Source organism: Terrapene carolina, unplaced genomic scaffold, assembly GCF_002925995.2.
Source record: "Terrapene carolina triunguis isolate 2854851 unplaced genomic scaffold, T_m_triunguis-2.0 Scaffold189, whole genome shotgun sequence".
Taxonomy (NCBI): Eukaryota; Metazoa; Chordata; order Testudines; family Emydidae; genus Terrapene; species Terrapene triunguis.
The window spans coordinates 17,652,711-17,677,874 of NW_020664540.1; the positions used below are offsets into that span (position 1 = coordinate 17,652,711).

The window sequence follows — 25,164 nt, forward strand, 5'->3', positions numbered from 1 at the left end:
AGAGAGAGAGAGAAATTATCAGACATCTAAAATGTTTCAGAGAGCTCAGACACTGACACACTGGCCACTCCCCCGTGAAAACACTGTCTGCTGATCCTGCTGTCCCCGGGGTGGGTCCCGTGTGACTTTCCCCATGATGCCTGTCAACCAACGCCGAGCAGACTTTTGGCATGTCTGCACTTGGAGCTGGGGGATGGGGTTGACTGCCGGCTCGAAGAGACAGACTCGCGCTAGTTCTGATCGAGCGTGTGGAATGGCAGCACATGCGGTGGGCCCGGCTAGCTGGCCCAAGGACATACCTGGAGTCTCTGACAGGCACGTACTCGGAGCTGCTAGCCTACACTGCATTCTATTTTTAGTGCGCTAGCTCAATCAGAGCTAGCACAGGTGTGTCTCTTCCACCCCTCGCTCAAAGTGTGGCCAAACCCGCGGAGCACCCCAGCTGTTTCAAGAGCGCTCTCTACCTATCGCTATGTAAATTGCCAGTAGAGGTGCTTGACAATGTGTAGCATAGTTCTGGATTTTGTAAGGCCAATAAAAGCTGTTGGTGGGCGTGTGCGCTGCAAATCACGCTTCCGGGCAGCTCTTTTCATCAGCTCTTCGCACCAGCAGATGACTGTCTCGAACCATTCACAGATAACGAGATAAAGCAAAGTTGCTCTCCAGCTTTGACAAAATGCTCACGGACATGATCAACGTTCAAACAGAACCACTGCTGGTTGGGAACAGAGCTTGAACCCAAGTGGAATCTGACTGTGCGTTCAAGGTTCAAATTAGTATTTTGCACGGTTCTGCTACTGAATATTGCTGTTGCTGCAGGCTCCATATAGTCACATACGCAAATACCAGAAAACACAAGGCCAAGCATTCCCCACTCCCCTGTGTCAGCTTAGGAGGCAGGCAGTGGCCAGTAAACCATTGTGTCAAAGCTTGCAAATTGTGCAGTAGCTAATGAGTTCAATCACTGTGTTTGATGCTGTTCAAATATCTCAAAATATGCATTTGCAAGATATGAACCATTTTGATGGATTAAAGGAGCATTTGGGGTTGATTGGGGTGGGGGAGGGAAGATATATCTGAATGCAAATAGGCTTTCGTGGAGACACTTTCAATGTATTTCATAACTTTGAAATGTAATTAACTGTGAAAACAGTTGGGGAAGAGTGGAGAAGATCGCTTCCCCGGTTTCTATTTGATCACATCACGGTTTTTCAGAGGCAGACTGACAATTTCCTGAACTGGTTCTGAAGCGCACAGGGCAATTATGGACATTTGCCATATTTTCCAGCACTGTTTGTTGACAGTGCGCAGAAAACCTTGCCAGGACATAGATATTGTAAGCATGTCTCTAGGGCCCCAGCTCCCAGACTCATGTGATTACGTCCGGATCTAAGTTTTCTTTCTTTTTAAATATTGTGTCTTACTCTCAGGTCTGTGAAGAAAAGCTTGCCCTGAATGTAACTGATATAGCGACAAAACAAAACAAGCAGTGCACTCCTGGGCAGAACTCAGGGCACTGTGTGTATATCAATACACCTGCTATTAGGTATGGGGGTCATTGGAAAGGATTCAAATCTGGGCCTGCTCAAGGAACAGGTACTCTAGGAATGGACAAAGAGCTGTTATATTGGGGTCATCGGTGCACGTTAACCCCAAGACCTTATTGAAAATATAGCTGGAAATAAACGTTCAAGTGATCGATGATACTTCAACTCCTGACAGATGGAGGGGGAGTGCTCCTGAGAGGGGGCAGCATATGGGCAGAAAACTTAAATGCCCTGAGGACTGTCAGAGGCATCATCCAGCCTGTGGATGGGATTCTGCACCTCAGATCTTGGAGTAGGCTTTTGCTTCCTGGCTCTACAGAAGGTCCAACAGCCCATGGAGAAATCCCCTGAATCTAGCTCCATGCAGCAAGGGTCGGGATATTGGCGCAGAGACTGCGTGCTTCAGGGCTGTTGACTGCCCTCACTGCTCTTCCAGCCATTGGGACTGGAAGAATCTTCCATGGGAGTCGTGCAGACTTGGGAAACCTGCCTTCAGCTGCCCGCAACCCTCCTCTCAGGGGAACGTTTGAAAGTGTGGAGGGAGAGTCTTCATAAGTTAATACTGATGATGAGCATTAGCTTGCCCGGGGAAGAAAGCAGTTAGTGAACCCCTAGGCTTTCCCTCTGTGAGGGTATGTGTCCTGTTCCTTCCAGCTATAATAGGGACTGGCTTGGGCAGAGTGCAAGCCAAAAGCTCTGCAATGAAGCAGAGAGGGAAATAGATGAGATTAGAGATAACACTGTTCTCCTTATTCTCATGACGTTTCTTGCTCAACACTAGATGAAAGTGACTCTTTCTGTGATTCTTTACCATGGGAACCTGGCCACCTCCTAAAAACCAGCACCCAGGAGGGGCAGAGTCCCTTGGGGGAGTGAGGAAGTTTTTATGGGCAAGGAAGGTGTGGCTGCCTGCAGGATGTCAATTTATGTGGACAATTGTCCCTCCAAAAATGTTTAGAACACAGAGTTTGGATTATTGCTCCTGGCTCTTTTACAACCTGAATGTGTGACTAGAACGACCCCATGTAACCAGCGAATGTAATAGGAAAGGAATTAACTTTGAGGCCAATGAATCAATTTCCAACACAGCCTTTGAACTGCTAATGGTGGAACTGAACGGTCTCCCCCTGCAGGTGAGTGAGGTTAGGGAGCTGTGGAGGTTGATTGGTTAACGGTGGTACTTAATGCTTCAGGGCTACGATTATAAAACCAAAATTGTTCCTCTGGTGTTGGCAAGAGAGGCAGAGCGCAATGGCAGTGCAGGTTTTGTGAGGCTCTTGGAGAATGCGACCCGATAGAGAGAGGCATTCTGGTTAACCAGGTGTAGAATTGTAGAGTCCTTGTTGCTGTTAGCGATGGCTGTGATGCTTGCTGAGAGGCGAGGAAAGCGGGATGGCGTGTGAAGGGAGAGTCTCGTGTGTGGAGAGCAGAAGGGGGAGGAGGAGGGGAATGGCACAGAAGCTTTCACTAGCTCCGATTTTATAAGATCTATAGGCTCCTGTACTTCCTGCCAAGAAATACAGTGTTTCAGCACCCAGTTTCTGTGCCTCTGAATCTCCTTTGGGAGAACAATTTGGCTAAGGTGGGTGCTGTACAGCAACCCCTGGGGCCTACCTGACAGAAATTTTCTTCTGTCATTACAGTGGTTTTAGAAATATAGGATTTGCCCTAGCAGGGCTGAACATTGTCTGGTCCACGTCCAATATCCTGTCGCTGGTTGTTGCTAATACCTGATGCTTCCGCAGAAGTAAAAATAAGACAACAAACCAAACCATACCTCACTTGCTGGTTGCCAACGATGCAATGTAGTACATGAGCAACGAAAGCAGTGTTCTTGGCCCATGAGGCTTATGGCCTGAAGCCTGGGACTCCTTTTCTCCTTAGCTTCGATGCTCTTATGGATTTAGCCAAAACAAGGAATGGATGAGATTTAAAACTTTCTTTTCAACTCTGCTCTCCATTTGCTGGGAGAGAGAAATGTCTACAACTCACTATGTGCAGACAAGGAAAAAAAGATTCAAAATGGAAACCCGCTTGATGATTTTACTACCAAACAGAGCTGACTGAATTATTCCTTCCATTGATTGTTTAACTTTCTTTTTCTCTGTTTGCAAAGTAGGAGTGTATTTGTTACGTCCATGTATTTGTGGGAAATGGTATTTGAACAAATTGGAGCAGCTGACTACAAATGTTCACTTTGACAATTTTCAGTTTCTTTATTTGTTGCGTGGGATTGGTCAGCTGCCGGTTTCCGCTTCCTGGGCGGTTGATTGCAACTTTTAAACAGAGTAACAAATGATGAATAATGACTAACATATTCTGACATTAATTTTTTCATACTAAAATTCATGAAACTTTCAAGATTCAGAAATACTTAATTAGAAACCTAGCAGCCATCCATATACCTCAACAATGAAGTACATGAGTTTCCAAATAACCTCTTGTGTTCTCCAACCTGCGCTACAAACAAACCAATTCTTTCATTCTCTAATTAAGATGGTTATGCTATTTCACCAGCCAAAGTTTGTTACTGTGTCTCTCTGGGTCTATTGCCTGTGTGTTTGTCCATCTCTTTCTGTTTGTGGGCTGCTATCTGGATTTTGAAAGATTTTTAGATTTGTGGGTAGAGGATGAAAAAAAAAATAGAAAAGTTAAAAAACAATTAAAATATCATCAATGAAGTGTCAGCTCTTTTATAGCTATAGAAAGTGGTGAAAATGGTAATTCTGCCTCACTTTGGTTAGCTGCAAAGCAGTTTTATTCCAAGAGTTACTGAACTAAGGACAGAGAGTCTGAATTAGCATTTTCAACACTTCATAAACAGCTGACAATGAATGCTCTCCTAGCTTGCTTTGTACCTCATAAGTTCATTTCCATTTCATATTGTTACGCTTTCTGTATATGAGCAAACTGTTTATTACCCAAAGTATGGTATCCTGACAAGAAAATTTTCAGTACACCGCCTTTACCATTTGTAACGATGTCACACTTCATTTGCTGTAAGCATCTAAATACATGAGGCCAGATAGGAGAATGCTGCTGTGTGTCCTCATTTCACCTCAGAATGCTCCATGCATGAAGCACTGTATGGGCAGTCACAGGAATGGGGGTGGGGGGGTGGAAACAAAGGAACTTTCCACTGTGCTAAAAAGTCACATAATGCGGCGGAAATGTCAGATTTAAATATTTGTCTTCCAATTTTTATGTTTAGCTTGAATATTTGTTTATAAAATTTCCAACCGGTATTTTCCTTGTGGGGCTTTTCAGTTTGACACAGAATATATAGAGATATATTCTGAGAGAGAGCAAGAGAGAGAGATTATACACGTAGCATTTAAATGCAGTATATCAGAAGTTATACATATTTAAAGAGCTTAATGGTTGACTCTGGAACATCTTCCAAAAATTAGCATCCTACCAGCTGCTTTGCTAATTCCAATTGCTACAGTTTCAGGATAGTTTTATGTTTGCTTTAAACAAAAATATTGAAAACAAATGTCTGAAGTATGGCATCAAGTTGCTTTTTCATGGCAAATTGCTGAATTTGTTAGTGACTCATCGGTTGGAGATCGTCCTGCCTCACGAGAGTGTCATGGGGTAGCAGTTGGCATTCTTGGCTGGGACCTAGAGCATCTGAGTCCTAATGCTGGCTCTGACACTGTCTCTTTAAGCCCTCGTTTAATTTCTGTAACTCTGGTTCCTCCTCTGTAAAACTGGGACGGTACTTCCCCTCGTTGGCTGGAGGGTTGAGAATTAATTACCGTGCTTAATTCTTGTCCTAGTGAATTGAAGAAAATAACTTTATTCTTAATTCAACCCCCCTCCCCCAAAAAAACCTGTTGATGATTGTGGCAAGCTCCGTCACTGCAATTTCTGGCTAACATTCTGTTCCCAGCCGTGTGCGCGCATATTGGCCTCACTTCACTTTGACAGGTGCTGCCCCACCAGGGATAGGCAGCCCCGCTTCACCCCTGGGAAGGGCATGCTGTGTTCGTATAACACTGACAGACCCCGGTTGTCGGCGGGCAGGATTGAACCTGGGACCTCTGGAACTTAGTGCATGAGTCTCTACTGCATGAGCTAAAAGCCAACTGGCTCTTTGCTAAGAGTGAACTCATTTAATTCTCTCTAGGTGGTCTCAGTGCGCTAGCTGGGACAGAGCACCACACCCAGGAGGTGTGTGGATTACATTTGCACAGCCTCTCATGGGGAATACACTGGGGAAGGGCAGCTTTAAATTGCTGCTGCGACTTCAGAACAGACCCACTAAGGGAGGCTGCTCAGAAGATGCATCCATGCTCCAGGTGTGCTCCTTAGCTGGCCACTTCTGGGGCTGCAGTTGCTGGCAGGGGGATCCCCATTGGGACAAGCCTGTGGAGGCTGCAGCCTGTATGAGTGAGGGGTGAATCCAGGCCACTGATGGGGGAAGGAGCCACATGTGCGTACCTCAGGGAGGATTTTAGCCTAGGAGTTTTTGTTTTTTCCCATGTAGCGAACTGGCAAAGGGCTGTTCCGCACAGCTGTCCCTGTCCGCAGACAGATTTGAGATGACACTGCTGATCATTTCAGTGATATGAGATTGATCTCTGTGTTTTCTTATCTTCAGCAAGCTTATCTTCAGGCACTCTGATAGGACAGTGGGGCGGGGGACATGGATCTACCAAGAACAATACATAGTCAACACTGAGGAATCTTGAACTGTTTTTATTACCCTTCAATTGCCAGCAGCTTAGCCAGATTTATTTACTGTATCTATTCCTTGCTTGCATGACAACAGTGGTGAAAGCTTTAGCAATGCATATGTATGCCACAGTTATGATGCTGATTAAGGACCTGATCCAGCTAACGTCCAATCCACGTGTTCCACTTTATGCATGTGAGTAGTTTACCGTGACTTCAGTGGGACCATTCCTATGCATGAGTATAACGGTTTGCAGGATCCGGGTCTCAGATTGCAAGAGCTGTACCATATTAGACTAATTGTGGGCATGTTTTTATATTTTAGCCTTAAAAAAAGGCCGGTTTTGGATCACGCCTGACCCCTATCACAAAGACGACAACATCCAGATTGGGCGTGAGGTGAAAATCTCCTGCCAGGTGGAAGCTGTTCCTTCTGAGGAGCTCACATTCAGTTGGTTTAAAAATGGACGCCCGTTGCGTAGCTCTGAAAGGATGGTCATCACCCAGACTGACCCGGACGTTTCCCCTGGCACCACCAACCTGGACATCATCGACTTGAAATTCACGGACTTTGGAACGTACACCTGCGTGGCATCCCTGAAAGGCGGCGGCATATCCGATATCAGCATTGATGTCAACATATCCAGCAGTACAGGTAAGGCTGCTCCCTTGGACTTGGGCTTTACAATGGTGGCTCTTCCTCAGTGCATGTGCAGGAGAAGAGGAGTGAGGCTTCCCCATAACTTGGACTTCTGGTTTCCAGAGTGTGCTGCTCCTATGAACAGAAGGTAGAAGGTTGGATGGGTGGCAGATGACGCTCTGCTCTCCAAAGGGAGGTCGTGCAGCTGCTTGCATCTAATAGTAGACTTTGGGTGTGGGGCAGGCAGCTGTTTTAATGAGTATGTAAGGGAATACTGGGGCGCATGCTGCTCCTAGTTGGGAAAATCCCATAGGCACCCATTGTGGTTTAGGTACTCAATGCATGTTCATTTCTATGTCTTACAAGAAAGTATGTCCCTCTGTTGGCAATTGTCTCAGCTAACAGTATCTTCCAGTGCTTACGGAGTGTGTGTGTTTCTCTCTGAACTGATGGATGGCTTGTAACTCATATGAATACATAGACGTGAATATTGCAGTTTCTTACAGTTTTTACCAGTGGCTGATCTTAGTGACTGACGCAGTCCCCATTCTTACTGCGGCCACAGAACCACAAAAGTCCTTAGATTAGTATGGAATGCTTTCTGGTAGGGTCAGTTACTTTCTGCATTTGTTACCCATTATTGGGTTTTTATCAATTAGAAGGGTTTTCTCCCCCAAGTATGTCAAATCAAATATGAATTGAGCAAAACTGACGATCACCTTTCTCTCATGAGTTTGAAAAAAACAACAACAAAGGCCCTTCAACCAGGTCCAAATGAAAGCTGCTTTATACTTTTATATAATGCAGAAAATATATTTTCTAATAGAAAATATTCTTTCTACCATCACTAGAAAAAATAGGGTTGCTAGTCAATTTTCCCAGTAAAAATGAATGTATATTTCCAGATATGTTAAAATAACAAATTTGTGTTATAGTACAGAGGCAAAGCATGTCAGTGTTATGTGCATTATAGTTCCTTTTATTGATATGATACATGGCTACAACTTTCTTCAGGTTATGCCAGCTGTCATAGACCTATAGACTTAAAGGCCAGAAGGGACTGTTTTGATCATCTAGTCTGACCTGCACATTGCCAACCACAAAACCTTGCCCACCCACTTTGGCGTTAGGCTCATAACCTCTGGCTAAGTTACCAAAATCCTCAAGTCTTGGTTGAATGACTTCAAATTGCTGAGAATCCACCATTTACTCTAGTTCAAATCAGCAAATGACCTTACCCCACACTGCAGAGGAAGGCGAATACTCCCTGCCCTTGTCTCTGTCAATCTGACATGGGGGGAAATTCCTTCCCAACCCCAAATATGGTGATCAGTTAGACCTTGAGCATGTGGGTGAGACTCACCAGCCAGACACCTGGGAAAGAATTCTCTGTAGTAACCAAAGCCCTCTCCATCTGGCATCCCATCTCTGACCATTGGAGATATTTGCTAATAGCAGTCGTGGATGGGCCACATGCCATTGTAGGCAGTCCCATCATATCATCCCCTCCCTAAACTTATGGAGCTCGGTCTTGAAACAAGTTAGGTTTTTGGCCCCCACTGCTCCCCTATATGCTGATCTGAGGTATGTTGTGGATGTCACACAGGCCACTGGAATAAGCCAGCAAAGAACACACATCCCGGGTCCAGTTTTGCAGCAGAGTATGAAGATGTTGTGGAACAGCCTCATTCTGACCCTGCCACACACACACAAACATGCTGCCCAGTTTCTAAAAGGCTTATTAAATTTCCCTCAAGTAGAAGGTCAGTTTTTCCAGAGAGTCTCCTATTTGTCTTTTATCTCAGCAGTAATACTTGCCATTGACACGTCACCTTTTGTCCAACATGCTATAAACACCCTCTTGAGTCCAATGTGGTAAATGCTCTCTCGCATAGCTCTCCTCCTCATTGTCTGACTCCTTGTTTATATTTAGGGCCATAATGCCGCCCTCTGACCTCGGTAACATGCCATGGATATCAGGAGGAGTTGCATGTGTTGATCTGTGGTGGTGTTTTAAAGAGAATAGGGACAGAAAGAGGTACTCTAAGCAGGAATGACCCAACGCCTTTTGCTGACCGGGGTGGAAAACATTTTTGGAGCACCTCCCCGCCGTAGGGTGGACCAGAAAAAAAACCCAGCCAGTCAGCAGAGAAAAAAAACAAAATGGCCGAGTGGCACAATGGTCCAGTGTCCCTTGAAAGCTGGTGCCCATGGCAATTGCTGTGCTCCCTGCCCTGGTGGATGCAAGATGGGAATCCCCTTTTAAAATGTTAGCCCCGTAAATCAGTTTTGAAATGCATGGATAGGACCTGAGTCATGTGTTATGTCTTAAAATGTTTCTGTAGACATTGAAAGGTCATTAGGAGGAAAGTTCTGAATAACAGGAAGGAGAGGAAGGATGGTCCAGTGGCTAGGGGGCCAGACCAGGACGTGGGAGGCCTGGATTCCATTCCCTGTTCTGTCACAGCCTTTTCCTGTATGACTTTGGGCAGGCAAACCATTTAATCTCCCCCCTGTAAAATAGGTCTAATAGCACTTCCCTACCTCCCAATGAGATGCTGAGTGTATATATACATTTAATGATTGTGAGGTGGTCAGATCCTCTGGAGGCCTTATCCAGGTAGCTGAAATTGGGCTGGCTCTGACAAAGAGGTGGAAGATTAATCTCTCGCCCCCCCCCCCCCCCCCCCTTACCTCCCATGGAAAAATTCCACCCACTCCTCTACAACCATCGTGCCCAACAATCAGGGTTCTCTTTGGGTTTTGTTTCACACGTGATCTGTACTGGCAATGGCCCTCAACCTGCATTTGGGTCCATCTGATCAGGAGCTTCTACCCATGTGGGTCTGATTGCAGAATCAGGGTGCACAGGAGTATGTGATTAGTACTCACGCAGTTGGTTTTATGATCTGTCGTACCCAGCAAAACACCGTTCAACTATACAGGCATTTTAGGGTCATCAGAGCACAACACCCCATTCTAGAAATCTCTCTGTTTTCATTGTCCAAAGACCGCCCCCCCCCATCATTCTCTCTTTAGCCAAAATCTTATGCCAAGTGAAACCTGAAGTGAAGCACAGATTTACAGGCAAAAAAATCAGTGATTCAGATACTTGGAGTGCTAATTTCTATCTACATGTTTATTTATCACAAAGGCAGTGAAGACAGAGACTGTGAGCAACAGCCTCACATACCTGAGCTTACGATGTCGTGTAGCATGAACTCCAGTTGTACAGCTGAGCAGTGCTCATCTTACTAACCAGGACAGGAGTCAAGTGAAAGAGAGAGAAGATTGTTAGTTGGCAAATGCAATATTGGGGTCTGATGGATGCGTGTGGGAGAATGACATTCTGTGCACTCGTGTGTTACCTCTCTAGCAGAAAGTTACCACTGCATTATCTTTACTTGCCATAGGATCATCGGGAAGAGTAATAGTAATAGTTTTGCGTCCTCCCCTTTTGACAGCAGTGGGAATCCTGCCGGAGTAAGGAATGCAGGATGATGCCCAATGTCAGATAACTGATGAACATCAAGATGTCTAGGATAGCAATGCTCAGTTCTGGCACTTGGAAAATGTGTTTGTGCATGGACCTTATGTTCATCGCTATCGCAGCAGTTATGAAGCTTGATGAATCACTAATGACCTTCAAATTCAGACGGAAACACTTTCAGCTTCCCCTAATTGGATGATGAAGTCATACAAATAGACATAATGTCTTTTAAGACGTTAAGGAAGACTGGTTCTGAATGATATTTTTTCCTCCCTCTTTCTGTTTGTCTTGCATGTTACGGGAGAGTGAATCTAAGTACTGACATAATTCATCACTGCCTGCAGAAATTATGAAAAGTTTACAGGGATGGTCATTGGATGCTTCTGATTTATCCTATTACTCAGCCTTCTTTCATAGGTAATGTTCTCAAGCCCTTTAATCATTCTTGTTGCTCTTCTCTGGACTTTCTCCACATCTTTCTTGAAATGCGGTGCCCAGAACTGGACACAATACTCCAGCTGAGGCCTAACCTGCACAGAGTAGAGCGGAAGAATGACTTCTCGTGTCTTGCTCACAACACACCTGTTAATGCATCCCAGAATCATGTTTGCTTTTTTTGCAACAGTATCACACTGTTGACTCATATTTAGCTTGTGGTCCACTATAACCCCTAGATCCCTTTCTGCCGTACTCCTTCCTAGACAGTCTCTTCCCATTCTGTATGTGTGAAACTGAGTGTTCCTTCCTAAGTGGAGCACTTTGCATTTGTCTTTGTTAAACTTCATCCTGTTTACCTCAGACCATTTCTCCAATTTGTCCAGATCATTTTGAATTATGACCCTGTCCTCCAAAGCAGTTGCAATCCCTCCCAGTTTGGTATCATCTGCAAACTTAATAAGCGTACTTTCTATGCCAATATCTAAGTCGTTAATGAAGATATTGAACAGAGCCGGTCCCAAAACAGACCCCTGTGGAACCCCACTTGTTATACCTTTCCAGCAGGATTGAGAACCCTTAATAACTACTCTCTGAGTACGGTTATCCAGCCATTGTGTAGCATTGTGTATTGCTTTGGTAGGGTTTTGCTTTTAAATGCCCATGATATTGTGTGTTTCCATTAGAGAAGGCAGGAGAAGAAACGTACTTTGCATTTGGAGCAGAAAATCTGGTGAGATTTCTGGTGGGCCCTAGTTCCAGGGGTGAGTTGGTTCCACAGCCTTGGATCCGATGGCGAGAAAGTGCTTCTCCTCTACCGGTGAGCTTTGCGCGTATGGTATAAAGTCCCATGTTGCCAGAGGAGTGAAGTTCATTCCAGAACTTTAGGCGAACTTCTTGAATATGCTGAAGCCCAGGCCACTGGACATCTTAAAGATAAGGGCCCATCTTGCAGTGGTAAGAAAAGAGTGCACATCGACTCAGATCCCTGGCTCTGAACACAGCAGGCTTAGCCAGCTGTGCGCGGCTGGACTGGGCTTTGCCCGACCACTGCTGCAGAAGCTGAAGCAGAAGGAGCCTCTTAGGAAACATCCTAGTTCTGTGGCCGTGAAGCCCGGGAATAGAGCACAACGTGGATGGGACAACGGGTCCAATGTTGGCCTGATCAGAGTTCACTGGTGTCACTCCTTTTGATGGGACTGTAGAATGAGACTCCTATTTTCCATACAAACACATTCATGTGAACTGGCCGAGTTACTCATAAACTGCAAGACTGTATCAGTGGAACATCCAGCCACACATCTTCCTTGTGATGATCTGATGAGAGGGCTTCCCCTTTAAACGGATCAATTATCTACTAAAGAATTTGCTAATTAAACCTCATTTGCTCATTAGAACTTGGGGCCCTGATCTATTGATGAAGCATTCTGTTTGCTGGTCCTCTCATTCTGCCTTTGACAACACATGAAAGAATCATCTTCATTTGAGTTCAAATTGTTTATTAAAATCACAGTAGTGTCTATTTCCATGATGACAAAGAGCATTCTTTGGTATAATTAGTGGGATAATTAAAGCATTTGTAAGCCACAAGCATTGTCCGACAGTGATCATTTATAAGTAGTCTAGCGATGTCAAATGGGTTTTGGAGGAAACAAATGACTTATTTATTATTGGAGTAAATTGATTTTTTGAGACATCATCCATTGAATGGTTTATCATTGCAAGCAATAGATTCATGAGGAGAAAAAGAAACTGTGGGTTGCTTTAAAATGCTTTTATTTTATAATTACTTGATATCGAATGTGTACAGGACTTTTATTCTTTATTTGTGTGTACAGGACTTTTATTCTTTATTTGTGGACTGAGCTGCCCCTTCTACTACACGTTACAACACAGTTTGTGTGGTGAGATGTCTCCCTGCCTTTGTGCTACTGCACATGGTGATGATGATGAGCTGCTATCACAGCAGATCTCACTGACTCACATCTTCTCTGACTCTCATCTCCTCCTTGGTCTTGTTTGCACACCACCACTGCAACACAACTTGACAGGAGCAGACAACTCCATCCCTGGCCCTTGAATGAAACTGGCCTGGGTATGTAGGTTCTACAGTCTCTTTAGCTGTGTACACCTTTGCGTTGAGGATAAGGGGCTCTCTTCTCCATGGGGTGGCTGCATGAAATTACCCAGACAGTCATTCTAATTTTTAAAAAAGTAACAACAATAGCGATAATGGAATTTAAAAGAAAATAAATAGACGTGTTGTGATTGGCTGTCTTAACTGATGAGGACTGACAGTCTACGCAAATAGTTTGCTTGACACCTCTAGATTGACACTTTTCTTAAGCTAAACTACATAAGACCTTCTCAACTTACTTCCCGAGAAGAAGAAAGGAAAGGTGAGCGAAAGGTTCAAAAGTTTACATCTTTTGAAAGCCATTCCTTTTGGCAGGACTGGCAGTCTCACTAGCTGTCCATATACCAACTCTTCTTCTGCCCATTCTCAAGATGCCTGCTAAACCCCCTTCCTGGTTTCCCCAAACAGTTGTTTGAAGACAAACACACAGTATGGGTTGGTAAACAATTTCACTCTCCTTCCAGGAGATGGTCCATTAAGAAAGAGAAGGTCCCTAATGATGATTAATGGCTGCCTTACTAAAGCTTAATGAGGTAGCTCTGAGGCTGCCTTTCACAGACCATCTTGGATGGCTGTTGCCAGTTTCAGCCAGGCCTCTTGTTAACCCTCTCCCCAAAGCAGCTTTTTTGTCTTTGCCATGAACTATGAATTTGTCACAAAGCCATCTGTGGCAGGGGATGCACTTTAGGAGCCCAGCACATCACCTTTGACCTTTGTAGAAATTGGAGAAAGTAAAGCCCTAAATAAGGGGGCCTCTTATCTCCCTGACACAGCAATGGAGTTCCCTTCAATGTTCTTTAGTGCCTTGAGTAGTATAGTTTTAAATGGCACAAGCGAACGGCTTCCGTCAATTCTCTTGGCAGATTGACTCAGTCTAATCTCAGTTTGGGATTATTTCTTGAAGCACAGCCCAAACATTCCTTTGCCTGACTTGATCCATCCTTACTAGTTCAATTGCCATTGGCCCACTCTACACAGCCTAGTCCCTTCTTGGTGTTTACATGCGCCAAATACTTGTGAACTTTATCTCTCTCTCCTAATTAGGCTATCCACTCATTGCAAACAGGCTTCCTATATGTCTGCAAAGCATCGTGCACACCTGTGGAGATGTGTAAGTAATAATCCTCTCCCACCTCCATATCTGGGCTGTCACTAATTCCTGAGAATTTATTTCGACAACATTTCAGAATGTTATCCTTTATTCTCCCTCCCCACCTCTAAAACCCGCATCCTGCGCAGGTAATATCTTACCTTGAGCTCTACAACCTCCTTCTCTGAAGTCTCTTGTCTCTCCCCTTCTCTGTCCTCCAACTGTCCATGCAAAATGCTGCTGTAAATCAAGTAGTGTTTTGAAACTCATCTCCCTGAATGCTATGGGTGATGTGTGCATACTAGATACTTGAGACAGAGGTCAAGTAATTTGCACACTGTTCTGACTCCATTCATGCCCTCTCCAAATCTTTCCATTGGCTTCCTCTTGATAGCTGCATGAACACAAGCTTCTTGTCCTCCCCATCAGCACCCTGTGCAACTCGTCTCCTGTATCCATCTTTGCTCCTATGAATGACGATTGTGGTATCATCTAGAGACCCTAATCAGGGATCAGCATATCATTATGCTGGGTGCTGTACAAAACCATCATGAAAAATGGTCCCAGCCCTATTGAACTTAAAATCTAAGATCTCTTGGGTAAATTTTCTTATGCTTTTGCATATCCTTCTTGGCTATCATTGCCCAGCTAAATGTTCATGTCTTTTGTTTCTTCCACTTTTTTCTGGCCTCTTTAAATTAAATACTTCAGCCACCTTTGGAATACTCACCAAACAGACCACAAACTAGGAAGGTTAAGACTAGTTATCAGTGGTTCAATGTCATACTGGGTGGACATACCTACTGGGTTCCACAGGGGTCTGTCTTGGATCCAGTACTATGTACTATTTTCGCTAATGAATGAGATAATAGAGTTGAGATGATGCTTATCAAATTTGCACATGACACCAACCTGGGAGGGTTCTCTAAAACTTGGAGGACAGGATTAGCATTTAAAATGACCTTGACACACTGGAGAATTGGTCTGAAACCAACAAGATGAAATCCAATAAAGACAATTGCAAAGTACTACACTTAAGAAGGAAAAATCACATGCAGAATGAGGTGTAACTGGCTAGGCCGTAGTAATACAGAAAAGGATCACAAATATATAATTTATACAGAAGACTGTCATCAGCTGTTCTCTATATCTACTGAAGGTAGGACAAAAATAATCGGCTTAAACTGCAGCAAGGGAGATTTAGGTTAGATACCAGGGGGTTGTGGAATCCCCATCATTGAAGGTTTTTAACAACAGGCTGGACAAACACCTGTCAGGGATAGTCTAGGTTTACTTGGTCCTGCTTCAGTTTCTGGCTAGACAACCTGACCTCTCTTGAGTTCCCTTCCAGCCCTGCATTTCTGTGAGTCTATGAGATTCTGGGCAGAGATGTTTTTGTTGGGGCTGGGCTGCTTTTGTTAACTTGCCTGACTTCTACCGACAAATCGTTTATTGCTGCTGTTATTGCTGCAGTAGTGTCTGTGGGCAGGGGGAGAGTGAGATGTGGTCTGAGTGTGCTGATAAATATTGTATCTGATAAAGATTTATTCTTTGAGTGCTGTCTTGTTTCTGCTGAGTCAGAAATTCCATTTGTATTTTCTTCCTCCTCTATCTGGGGGAAGCATCTGGGCCATGGTGATTCCATGGGGGAATGACACTTTGTCCTCCACACCCCTCTCCCCCCGTCCCTATTGCTATAACAGGTATCGGGACTGGGAACAGCTGTGTCATGAGTTGCATGCTATTTTCTCCCATGTCAGTATGTGGCATTTGGTATAAAGGGAAAGGCGTCAGCTATATTTTTCTCAAGCCATTGTATTCCCATGTCTGTTCTTTATGAGTGAGAAACCTTCGTTTCACGTCAGCTCAGCCTGCTCCTGCTAGTTTATTGTTCTGCGTGTTTGCTATGTTGGCATGTATACGCATACACACACTCTCACTGTGTGCCTGTGAGTGAAAGAACACAACGTGAGCGGGGGGTGTTGTGGTTTTATCACCGTGAGTTTGGGATGGCTGCAGTACTCATGGCTGCCAAAGCTCTGAGTGAGGTATGCAGGATTTGCCAAATGATGCCCCATCAAACCATTGTGCCCAATACCATCACCTGTGTTGTAGGTGTGTGCCTCACATGTTACACCAGAATATATTCTAGCAGTGTTGTAGAAAGATTTGCTTTTTCAGTACAGGTTCATTGTTTTGTATCCTTCTGTAAAACCAGTGTGCCTCAGTTATGGCATGTCTCACTGGGCAGGGTTCAGAGGGAGCGACTAAACCCTGTGAAATAGTCTAAAAGAGCTTTGCTGTGCCTGAAAATGTCCCTGTTTTAAAGTCTGATACCGAAGGATCTTGCAGGCCTAGAAATGAGTGCTGGATCCCAGGGGGATGATGGGGCTCTGTCTCCCCTTCTCACCGGTACAAAGGTCCCACTTCTGGCCTTGCGGGGCTGTGAGGTGGAATCAACGAATCAGAAATGTACGACTGGAAGGGACCTCAGTAGGCTCTCTAGTCCAGCCCCCTTCACTGCGACACATTTTTATGGACACAAGGTTTGGTGCAAGACTGAATCTTGCCCAGCCTGGCTGGGGGCAGGGTAATTTTTTTGGAAAAGTCCAAGTTTTGGGGGGAAAGAAGCAACATTTCTCTGGCAGGCTGATTAAAAGGAAACGGTGGGTGTTCGAAGGTGCTGAGAGATTTGAAGCGTTAGAACAAGTCCCAGGGGGTGGATAGTCTCCTGAGGGTGGGCAGGCAAATGATACACGACAAATGTATTTATTGCATGGCTCTGCACCCAATCACATGGTTTTCCCTCCACACACTGCACTTTGTTTGTATTTAAATGGACCCACTACAAAGCTAGCTGTCACCTGTAGGTGTTAGCCATGCAAGTAAACACAACGCTGTGTGGTGCCAAATGTGGCAGTTCACGTCTAGAAATCACACACAACTCCAGGAATTGTATTTTGATCTGCCTTAAGCCCATGGCTAAGAGAGAAGAAAAAGCTGGGTTACAAAACGAATATAGGCATGATGAGACTGCGACGATAATTGAACATGGCAAAAATATTCTCTTCAAGCCTTTGACGCTCTTAGTGCTCTCTACTTATCAAAAGTAGCTACGTAAAGTACAGAGGCAGAAGTGCCGTCTCTAACGGGGCTAACTGCGGGATGCTCTGCTGAATGCTAATAGGCTCCTAGTACAAACACTGGACGGGTGACGTGAGTATATGGTTACAAGCTGCACTTACTTCTGATCTCGCACCTTCCCCGGTAGACTCTTACAAACACGGGAACAAGCTGTCTAGGAAAGCGTGGAAATGTTATCATGTGTTTTGTACACTAGCACTGATTTCATTGACCACCTCTTATCATTGTTTTGCCGTGCTCCTAGTCAAGGGATTACATGACACTTGTTGGAAAAAACTGTTCAAATGTTCCTTTGTTTGTTCGTAGGTTTAAAATGTGCATTAAGAAAAGCCTTTGCTGGTAATGTCGTGACAGCATTTTTTTCCCCCTTCAATTTGTGAAGTTTGTATTGATTTCTGAATCCAGCATGAATGTTGTCTTTAGTCCTTGACTGTTATATACGTGGTCTGTAGTCAGTTCTATTCTAAAACAAGTTTGCAAGGTCAAACATACGTCAACGGAAAGCCATGTGACCAGAGGTTCATCTCATGAAAATACTAGTAGCAACACTGTATATTGTCTTCATTTTTGCAACTACTTTTCCTGTAAATACTAACCAGGGATCCTTCTCTTTTTCCCCCCTCCCCTTTCCCGTTGAAGTTCCGCCCAATCTGACTGTTCCACAAGAAAAATCACCTTTAGTCACCCGGGAAGGAGACATTATAGAACTACAATGCCAGGTGACCGGAAAGCCCAAACCTATCATTCTTTGGTCCAGAGCTGATAAGGAGATTGCAATGCCAGATGGATCCATGCAAATGGAGAGTTACGATGGAATACTGAGGATAGTGAATGTGTCTAGGGAGATGACAGGAACATACAGATGTCAGACCAGTCAGTACAATGGATTTAATGTGAAACCCAGAGAAGCATTGGTGCAGCTCATTGTGCAGTGTAAGTAAATTCTTATTTCCTTCTGATGCATTTTTGGGGGGGAAATGACTTGATTGTTTCCTGGTAAACTCATAGGACTAAGAGTCTGCTGATTATTCCATGCGTCAGTGTCCTGCTGTTCTGGTTCTGTGGTTCCCAAAATTCATGATTAGAATATGCAGCTACCATATAAGTAAAAATGACACAAGCTAGTCATTGATTTAAAAAGTATACGATGATGCTGTTGTCAATTTTTAATGAACCTGTGTTATTCTGTGGATGTCTAACATTACTCTTTTTTTAAGTGTAGGAACAAATATCTCATGTAGAAGAGTGTGTTTCTATAAATATTGGCCTCCACACTGATTTCACTTATGGACATTATGTGAGATAAGGAAAAAAGGTTCATGGGTCTTGGTCTATGTGGAACTGTTAACACACTTTGCACAGGGAACTTTTTAGATTCTCAATCTGTGAATTATAAACAGTGTTGCCATAAAATTCAGTCACATTTAGGAGAAAATACGGGGAAATAAATTACTTTGCAAACACGGTGCTTTTGTGATCAGAAAATGAGATGTCTGACTTGAGGTGGGGACACTAATTCATTGTCATGTCTGTGTAAGTGACAGATAAGATGTTCCCTAGGAGATTTTCAAGTCTAAAAATCAAATCAAGTTAAAAATGCTGGTTCTTATTTTTGCTGTTAAATAAAGTGACTTATGCACCTCTCAGTTATTCCTGACTTAGATGAACCAAGCAGCTCTTTAGGTCAGGGGCTGTCTCTAACCATGTGTATGTTCACTGCTTGGCCAATGAGTCGCTGATCTCAGTTGGGGCCTCAAGGTAATGCTGCTATTCTAAAAAAAAATATGGATATATACCTACCTCATAGAACTGGAAGGGACCCTGTCATTGAGTCCAGCCCCCTGCCTTCACTAGCAGTACCAATTTTGCCCCAGATCCTTAAGCGGCCCCTCAAGGATTGAACTTACAACCCCAGGTTTAGCAGCCCAAGGCTCAAACCACTGAGCTATCCCTCCTCCCAATTCATAATATGGCATTTTTATTTTTGATGGTCTCTTGCTGAAGAAAGCATTCGTGATTAACAGAGCTGCTCTTTTACACTTAGCTCAGATATGCAGAGGTGCACTGGCACACCCCTTATATATGTAAGCTCATGACAAATAGCCATGTGGATTTTTGTTGCTAAAGATTCTGCCCCAAGGCTCTGTAGCTGAATGTATTGCTTGCTGCTTCCACTTTCTCCTCTCCGCTCTTCCAATGAAATAGTGGCCCTCCATGGGCTAGATGCTTATGCAAGCCACAATGGGTTTAGATCACCCCCACAGGAGACTGGCTAGTCCCTCCTTAATAAAGACCCCAAATGGCTAATTCCTCCTCATACGTTAAGACTTCAGTGCCACAGAAGAGGTTAGCTTTTAGAGGAAGAAAAGCTACATTCGCTTCCTGTGTACTTTTTGCTGAGCACAAGAGGAGTCATGTCGGGCTGCAGACATGCTCAGGAAAACTCTTGGGAGTGTGAGATTGAATGTAACGTGGCGGGGACCTGGGGGGGAAGCGTTCTCCAGACCCCTAGATGGGGAAGTGAACGCAATGATTGTGTTCGGGTGGGCAGGGCACTGGCTGAGGAGCATGGACCCCGGGGGTCGCTTAACTAGAGAGAGCTTAAACTAGAAATATCCCTAATCAAAATATGTTTTTAGGCTTTTTGAAGCTGCTAAGATGTCCATATTCCTGCCTTCTCCAATCTATTCCCCTTGGTAATGGTAAATCTGGGATTCGTGTGCCTTGTCCTCCGCCCTGGAATTCCCCGTGATGACACAACCTTGGAGAGCCTTGTTTAATCCATTTAGAAACTAGAAACATGATTTTCAGCCTCATTTGGGCACTGGCTTGTTTGTGGGGTCCTTGGAGAAGGGTAGGTTTATTGAGGAATGTTGGAAGAGCACTCTGGACAGTCTGTGCCTGTCAACATGCTGCCAACGGCAGAGAGGAGCAAAGTCAAACCTGAGGTTGCAAGTAATGGAGGAGTTCGTAGGCAGCTTCCAGCCGGAGGTGCACACCAAGTGTCAGAGTCCAAGTCAGGTTTCAGGAGGTGAGGTCCGAATCAAGCTGAGGTCGTTCAAGAGCCTCTATTGTCGTGGCAGCTACAGGAGATCTGTGCTGTTGTCTGGGCACTTCCTGGAACGCCCCTTGGGTTTATCTAGGGTGGGAGCCATGCAGGAGCTATGAGGCTGCTGCCTGGCAGACTCCTTTGAGGTGGGACTTCCTGCAATCTCTGTCCACAGCGGGTCATTGATAGGGGTTATAGCTGCTGACGGTTGGCAGCCTGGAAGTGTTTGCTCCCTGCCAACTCTTCAGGCCCGGCTTTGAGACCCACTGGTCTTACAGTGCCTCACTATCCCTGCTGAGTGTCCTCAGTTGTTTGATCCGTGTTTTGTGTCCCATCTTGCATATGTAAGGGCCTGATCCAAAGCCCACTGAAGTCAATGTAAAGGTTCTCATTGATTCCAGTGGGCTTCGGCTCACCCACTTGGGCCACAGTTCAGCAAAACATTTAAGTACATGATCAGCGTTAGCATCAATGGGAGCTAAGCACATGTTGTGCTGAATAGGAATGGACTGCGAAAGTTGGGTCTTGCTTCCCACAATTCTATAGACTTCTCAGCAGCTACCCCTCTCAGGCCCCAGTCCGTTCCCTATTAAACTCAGGGGAAATACTCCACTTGACTTCAATGGATGTTGTTGGCACAAGCTCTCAGATAGCCAAGAGATAAGTAACAAAGTCTCTCTCCCATGCCTCTCAAACTACAAATTACTAATACTTTTGTTATAATGTTAGAGGGGAAAGCTCTGGTTTATATTAGAGATTTAAAAACAAAAGACCACTATAACTTATGCACCAGCTGATGTGTTTTGAAAGTGCTGGGAGAAACAAGAAGAACATGGTTATGAGAGGCCAGGAGTATATCAAAAGTCTTTGGGTGAGGGTTTTTTTTTATGTCTTTGTTTAGATTCCTATTCATTTTATTCTGATATTAGCAAGCGAGAATATGAATAGAAATGGGGAAAGCATGGATTTCATAATGATCTTCTAGGTATTGGAGAAGAAAAGTGTGTGTGTATGTTAACATTAACTACAGTGTTCTTTTTATAATGGTAATAGTATTAAATTTATCTGAGATAAAGAAACTTCAGTGCTTTTAAATCAGTAATTCTGTACGATCTATTCTTGGATGAGTCTGTGTTCTAAATAGAAAGTGATTTTTGATGAAACTCTGTGAATTATGTAATAACTCATTAATTTTGCTTTTTCTGCAGTGTGTGGGTGTGTGAGGAGAGAGGTGTGAGGAAGTGTAATGTATCTAGTTGCATACAATCCAGTTCTTTAGGGCATAAAAACAAACTGTGTGTGGGACCAAATCACCTCTCTGGCCAAGCTGAATGAAACTTAGTTACGTCCCATCCTGGGATACAACCGATTCCGTATAACTGAACGTTCTAGTCCAATTCCTCAGTTCATACCCAAGCAAAATTCCCCTTGACAGTGGTTTTTAGGTCAACTGCATCAGATGTGTAAAGGAATAGGCGTTTTTCATGTGAATACTGAACCCCCCCATGACTACTATTGTATGCAAACGCACCCATCCTTACTGTTCCCTTCCCACCTGCCCACCCCATGTATGTGTGTTTATTCCCATAGTGTGTATTGTCGAGCTCCTAGATTGTGAGTTTCCTAGGCCAGGGACTGTCGTTGTGATACAGGTTTATACTGTGGGCACTAAGTCATCATTCGGGCCTTGTAAGCCTCTTCAGCATCATGACATTCTGGTAGGAGATGTGCCGTGTAGTGCGAAGGAATCATGGCAGTCAGAGATGGAAAAGACCAGTTAGATTATCTAGTCCACCTTCCTGCTAGTGCGGCATTGGTTAGCATGCTTTCTAGTGCGGTTTCAAAAGCCCCCAGTCAATATCCCAACCACCTTCTTGAGAGACCACTCTATACTCAAATACAGGAAAATCTACACTCCTTCCATACTCATGACCTGGGAGGATGATCCAGTGGTTAGGTCATTAGCCAGAGTCCTGGGTTCACTTCCCTGCTCCGCCAAACATTCCTGAGTGACCTTGGGCACGTCAATTAGTGTCGCTCTGCCTCGGTTCCCCATCGGTAAAATGGGGATAGTAGCACTTCCGTTCCTCCCTCGGGTGTGTGAAGATAAATACATTAAAGGCCACAAGGATGCTCAGTTCACACTGGAGAGCTGTAGGTTTGGGGTCTGTTGTGGACTCTTTTGACATTTTCTCTTAAATGCATCAATTGCTTGTGTAACCCACCAAGCTACCTCATCCCACAGGGTGTGAGGGCCATGCCTGTCTTTCCCTGCAGAGCCTTGGGGACTCATATCAGTACAGCCCCATTTCAACAGTAAAACCAGGATAACGACTGCCCCCCAAGCCTTCTCTTGGACCCATACCCTTTGGTTCCAGTTGCCTTAGCTTCTCATGATTGGCTGGGAAAAAATCACAACACAAGGATATCCCCTCCCCCACCCAAGGGGAGGGACAGTAAAAGGAGGCAGCCCTAAAGTTAGAGGTGTGCCCACTGGAGCTCCACGGGGCATGGGGTCTCTGTCCTATGTAAATAAGTCATCCACAGACTCCAGTTGGAGATATCAAGGAGAAATCTAAGCTGGAGACAAGACCCTAAACAAGAGAGGAGAGACCTTTTCCAGGACATGGTGACTACCTCATCCTGCCCCCATGTCCCACCCTAGCAAGGAACAAAGTAACTCTAATGGATCTCGTTAACACTGACAGCAAGGGACACCGATGAATGGTATCGGACCCCTCAGCTTTGCAGGTTCACAGGGGACTCAGTGGCTTCTAAGGGGTCTCTACCCTGTTGAAGTTTCTTGCACAATCATTGAACTGTTTTATCCACTGCAGTGGGCCCCACCATCTAAGAAATGGCCAAAAATTGGGCACTTCACAGTGAGGATTTGGCCTATAAGTACTCAGCACTATTATCTATCTTACAGTGCATAGATTAGGAGGGAGCCCTGATGCACAGGCAAGGAGTTCGGGGTGTATGTGTGTGTGTGTGGGGGGGGGGGCTGTTTGTATCCGCATTACTCCATTTGCATTGCATTTGTGTATTTTCAGTTAACTCAGTCCCTTGGGAGTTTAAATACAGTAACTTAGTCAGGGCTGCTCACCTTCAGTATTTTCCCTGTCCAACGTGTGTCGTTAGGTGCATTGCTCCCATTAGTTTAAGGGGGGATCTACTTATAGCATTTCCTGGGGGGACCACAGCCTGCACTCTGAGGCTCCATGCATTTTTAAATCTGGCCTTGCCCTCCTGCACAGCCTACATGAGGTTCCAGTGAACATGGATCTCCTTATCCAACCTGGGAACCGTTGCCTGGAAAACAGCATCCTTGCCCAGAGGCAAGTGGGTAGGAGTCCCCAAGCAGGAGGCATTACGCTTAAGGGCTTGGCTACACCTGCGAGTTAGTGCGCAATAAAGGAGTCCCGGGTGCCCTAGCTCACTCCCCGTCCACACTGGCAAGGCACGTAGAGTGCTCTGACTCCGCAGCTAGAGTGCTCCTGGTAATCCACCTCGGTGGGTGGAATAACGTTTGCTGCGCCCCCGCTGGAGCGCTGCGGCGCCAGTGTGAACGGGGTGTTGCATTACTGCGCTCTGATCGGCCTCCAGAAACGTCCCATAATCCCTTTAAGTCAAGTGGCCACTCTTGTCATTGTTTTTGAACCGCTGCAGGAATGCGGATATGCCCTTTCAAAGCTCCATTTCTGACAGCCGGCTGCTTATCTACTCAGGGACAAAGCAACCGTCACTGTGGAATACTGTGTGAGAGAGAGAGAGGTGAGGGGGCGGGAGGTCTGCTGCTATCTGAACTTACAAGACAGCATGCTGACATGCTCTCAGCCCCCCCAAAACCCACTCTCTCTCCCCCCACATACACACAACACACTCCCTGTCACACTCCACCCCCCGCTCCATTTGAAAAGCATGTTGCAGCCACTGGCATACTGGGATAGCTGCCCATAATGCACCGCTCCCAATGCTGCTGCAAGTGCCGCAAATGTGGCCACGCCAGTGCGCTTGCAGCTGTCTGTGTGAACAGACTGCAGCGCTTTCCCTACTGCGCTCTCCAAAGGCTGGTTTAACTCACAGCGCTCTACATCTGCAAGTGTAGCCATGCCCTGAAATATGTTGTGAAAGATTGCTCTTCCCAATCCTGCCTGAGTTGAAGGACACCAAGTAGGAAATGGGAGACGTTTATGCAGTGACATACCCCTGGGCTGCATCTCTTCACACCTTTGGCCATTTCCTTTGTCTCTCTGCAGCCCCATATGCAAACTTAACTTAATACAAGTTTTTTGGGGGGAAAGAAAAGCAGCTATGTTGGCACAGAAGAATGGAGTCCAAGAGCGATTTAAATGCCCCACGTTTTCCACTGGAACAGGACACTCAACAAATAAAAAATGCCATCAGGTACAATATAATCAAATGTTTACATCATGTACTTATCAAGTGATGATACTGGAAAGGACAGAATCGTTTTTCATGAGAAGTTATTCCTTCCTCTTGTGCCTGCATTTTACATGCTGTAATTTTACTTTGGTGCTACATAAAATATTGCTGATAGCTTAAACTGTTTTTCAAATGTACTGGCCCCACATACTTGTAAAGCCTCTTAAAACATCAGATATACTTCAAGGTAATGTGATTTGCACAACAATTGACAGGAGTGTGATACACTGAATTTCCTTTCACTGTATTCTGAGGTTTTATGTATGTATCATAGAAATGTAGGACTGGAAGGGACCTCGAGAGGTCATCTAGTCCATTCCCCTGCACAGAACATCCTTTACAGTTATTTGTCTAACCTGTCCCTCAAAACCTCCAATGACAAAGATTCCACAACCTCCCTAGGCAATGTATTCCAGTGCTTAACCACCCTGAGAACTGGGATGTTTTTTTCTAATGTCTAAACTAAATCTCCCTTGCTGCAGTTTAAGCCCATTACTACTTGGCCA

At 44.8% G+C, this 25,164-nt stretch overlaps 1 protein-coding gene across 2 annotated transcripts in view; it reads left to right on the forward strand.

Annotated features, from left to right (window-relative positions):
- MDGA2 (MAM domain containing glycosylphosphatidylinositol anchor 2) overlaps nucleotides 1-25,164 on the forward strand; it is a 636,169-nt gene that overhangs the window by 406,759 nt on the left and 204,246 nt on the right. For both annotated transcript variants that reach the window (XM_026654284.2, XM_026654285.2), the window contains exons 7-8: nucleotides 6,553-6,882; nucleotides 17,803-18,096. In XM_026654284.2, coding sequence (XP_026510069.1) covers nucleotides 6,553-6,882; nucleotides 17,803-18,096 — 624 coding nt within the window. The remainder of the gene's footprint in view (nucleotides 1-6,552; nucleotides 6,883-17,802; nucleotides 18,097-25,164) is intronic.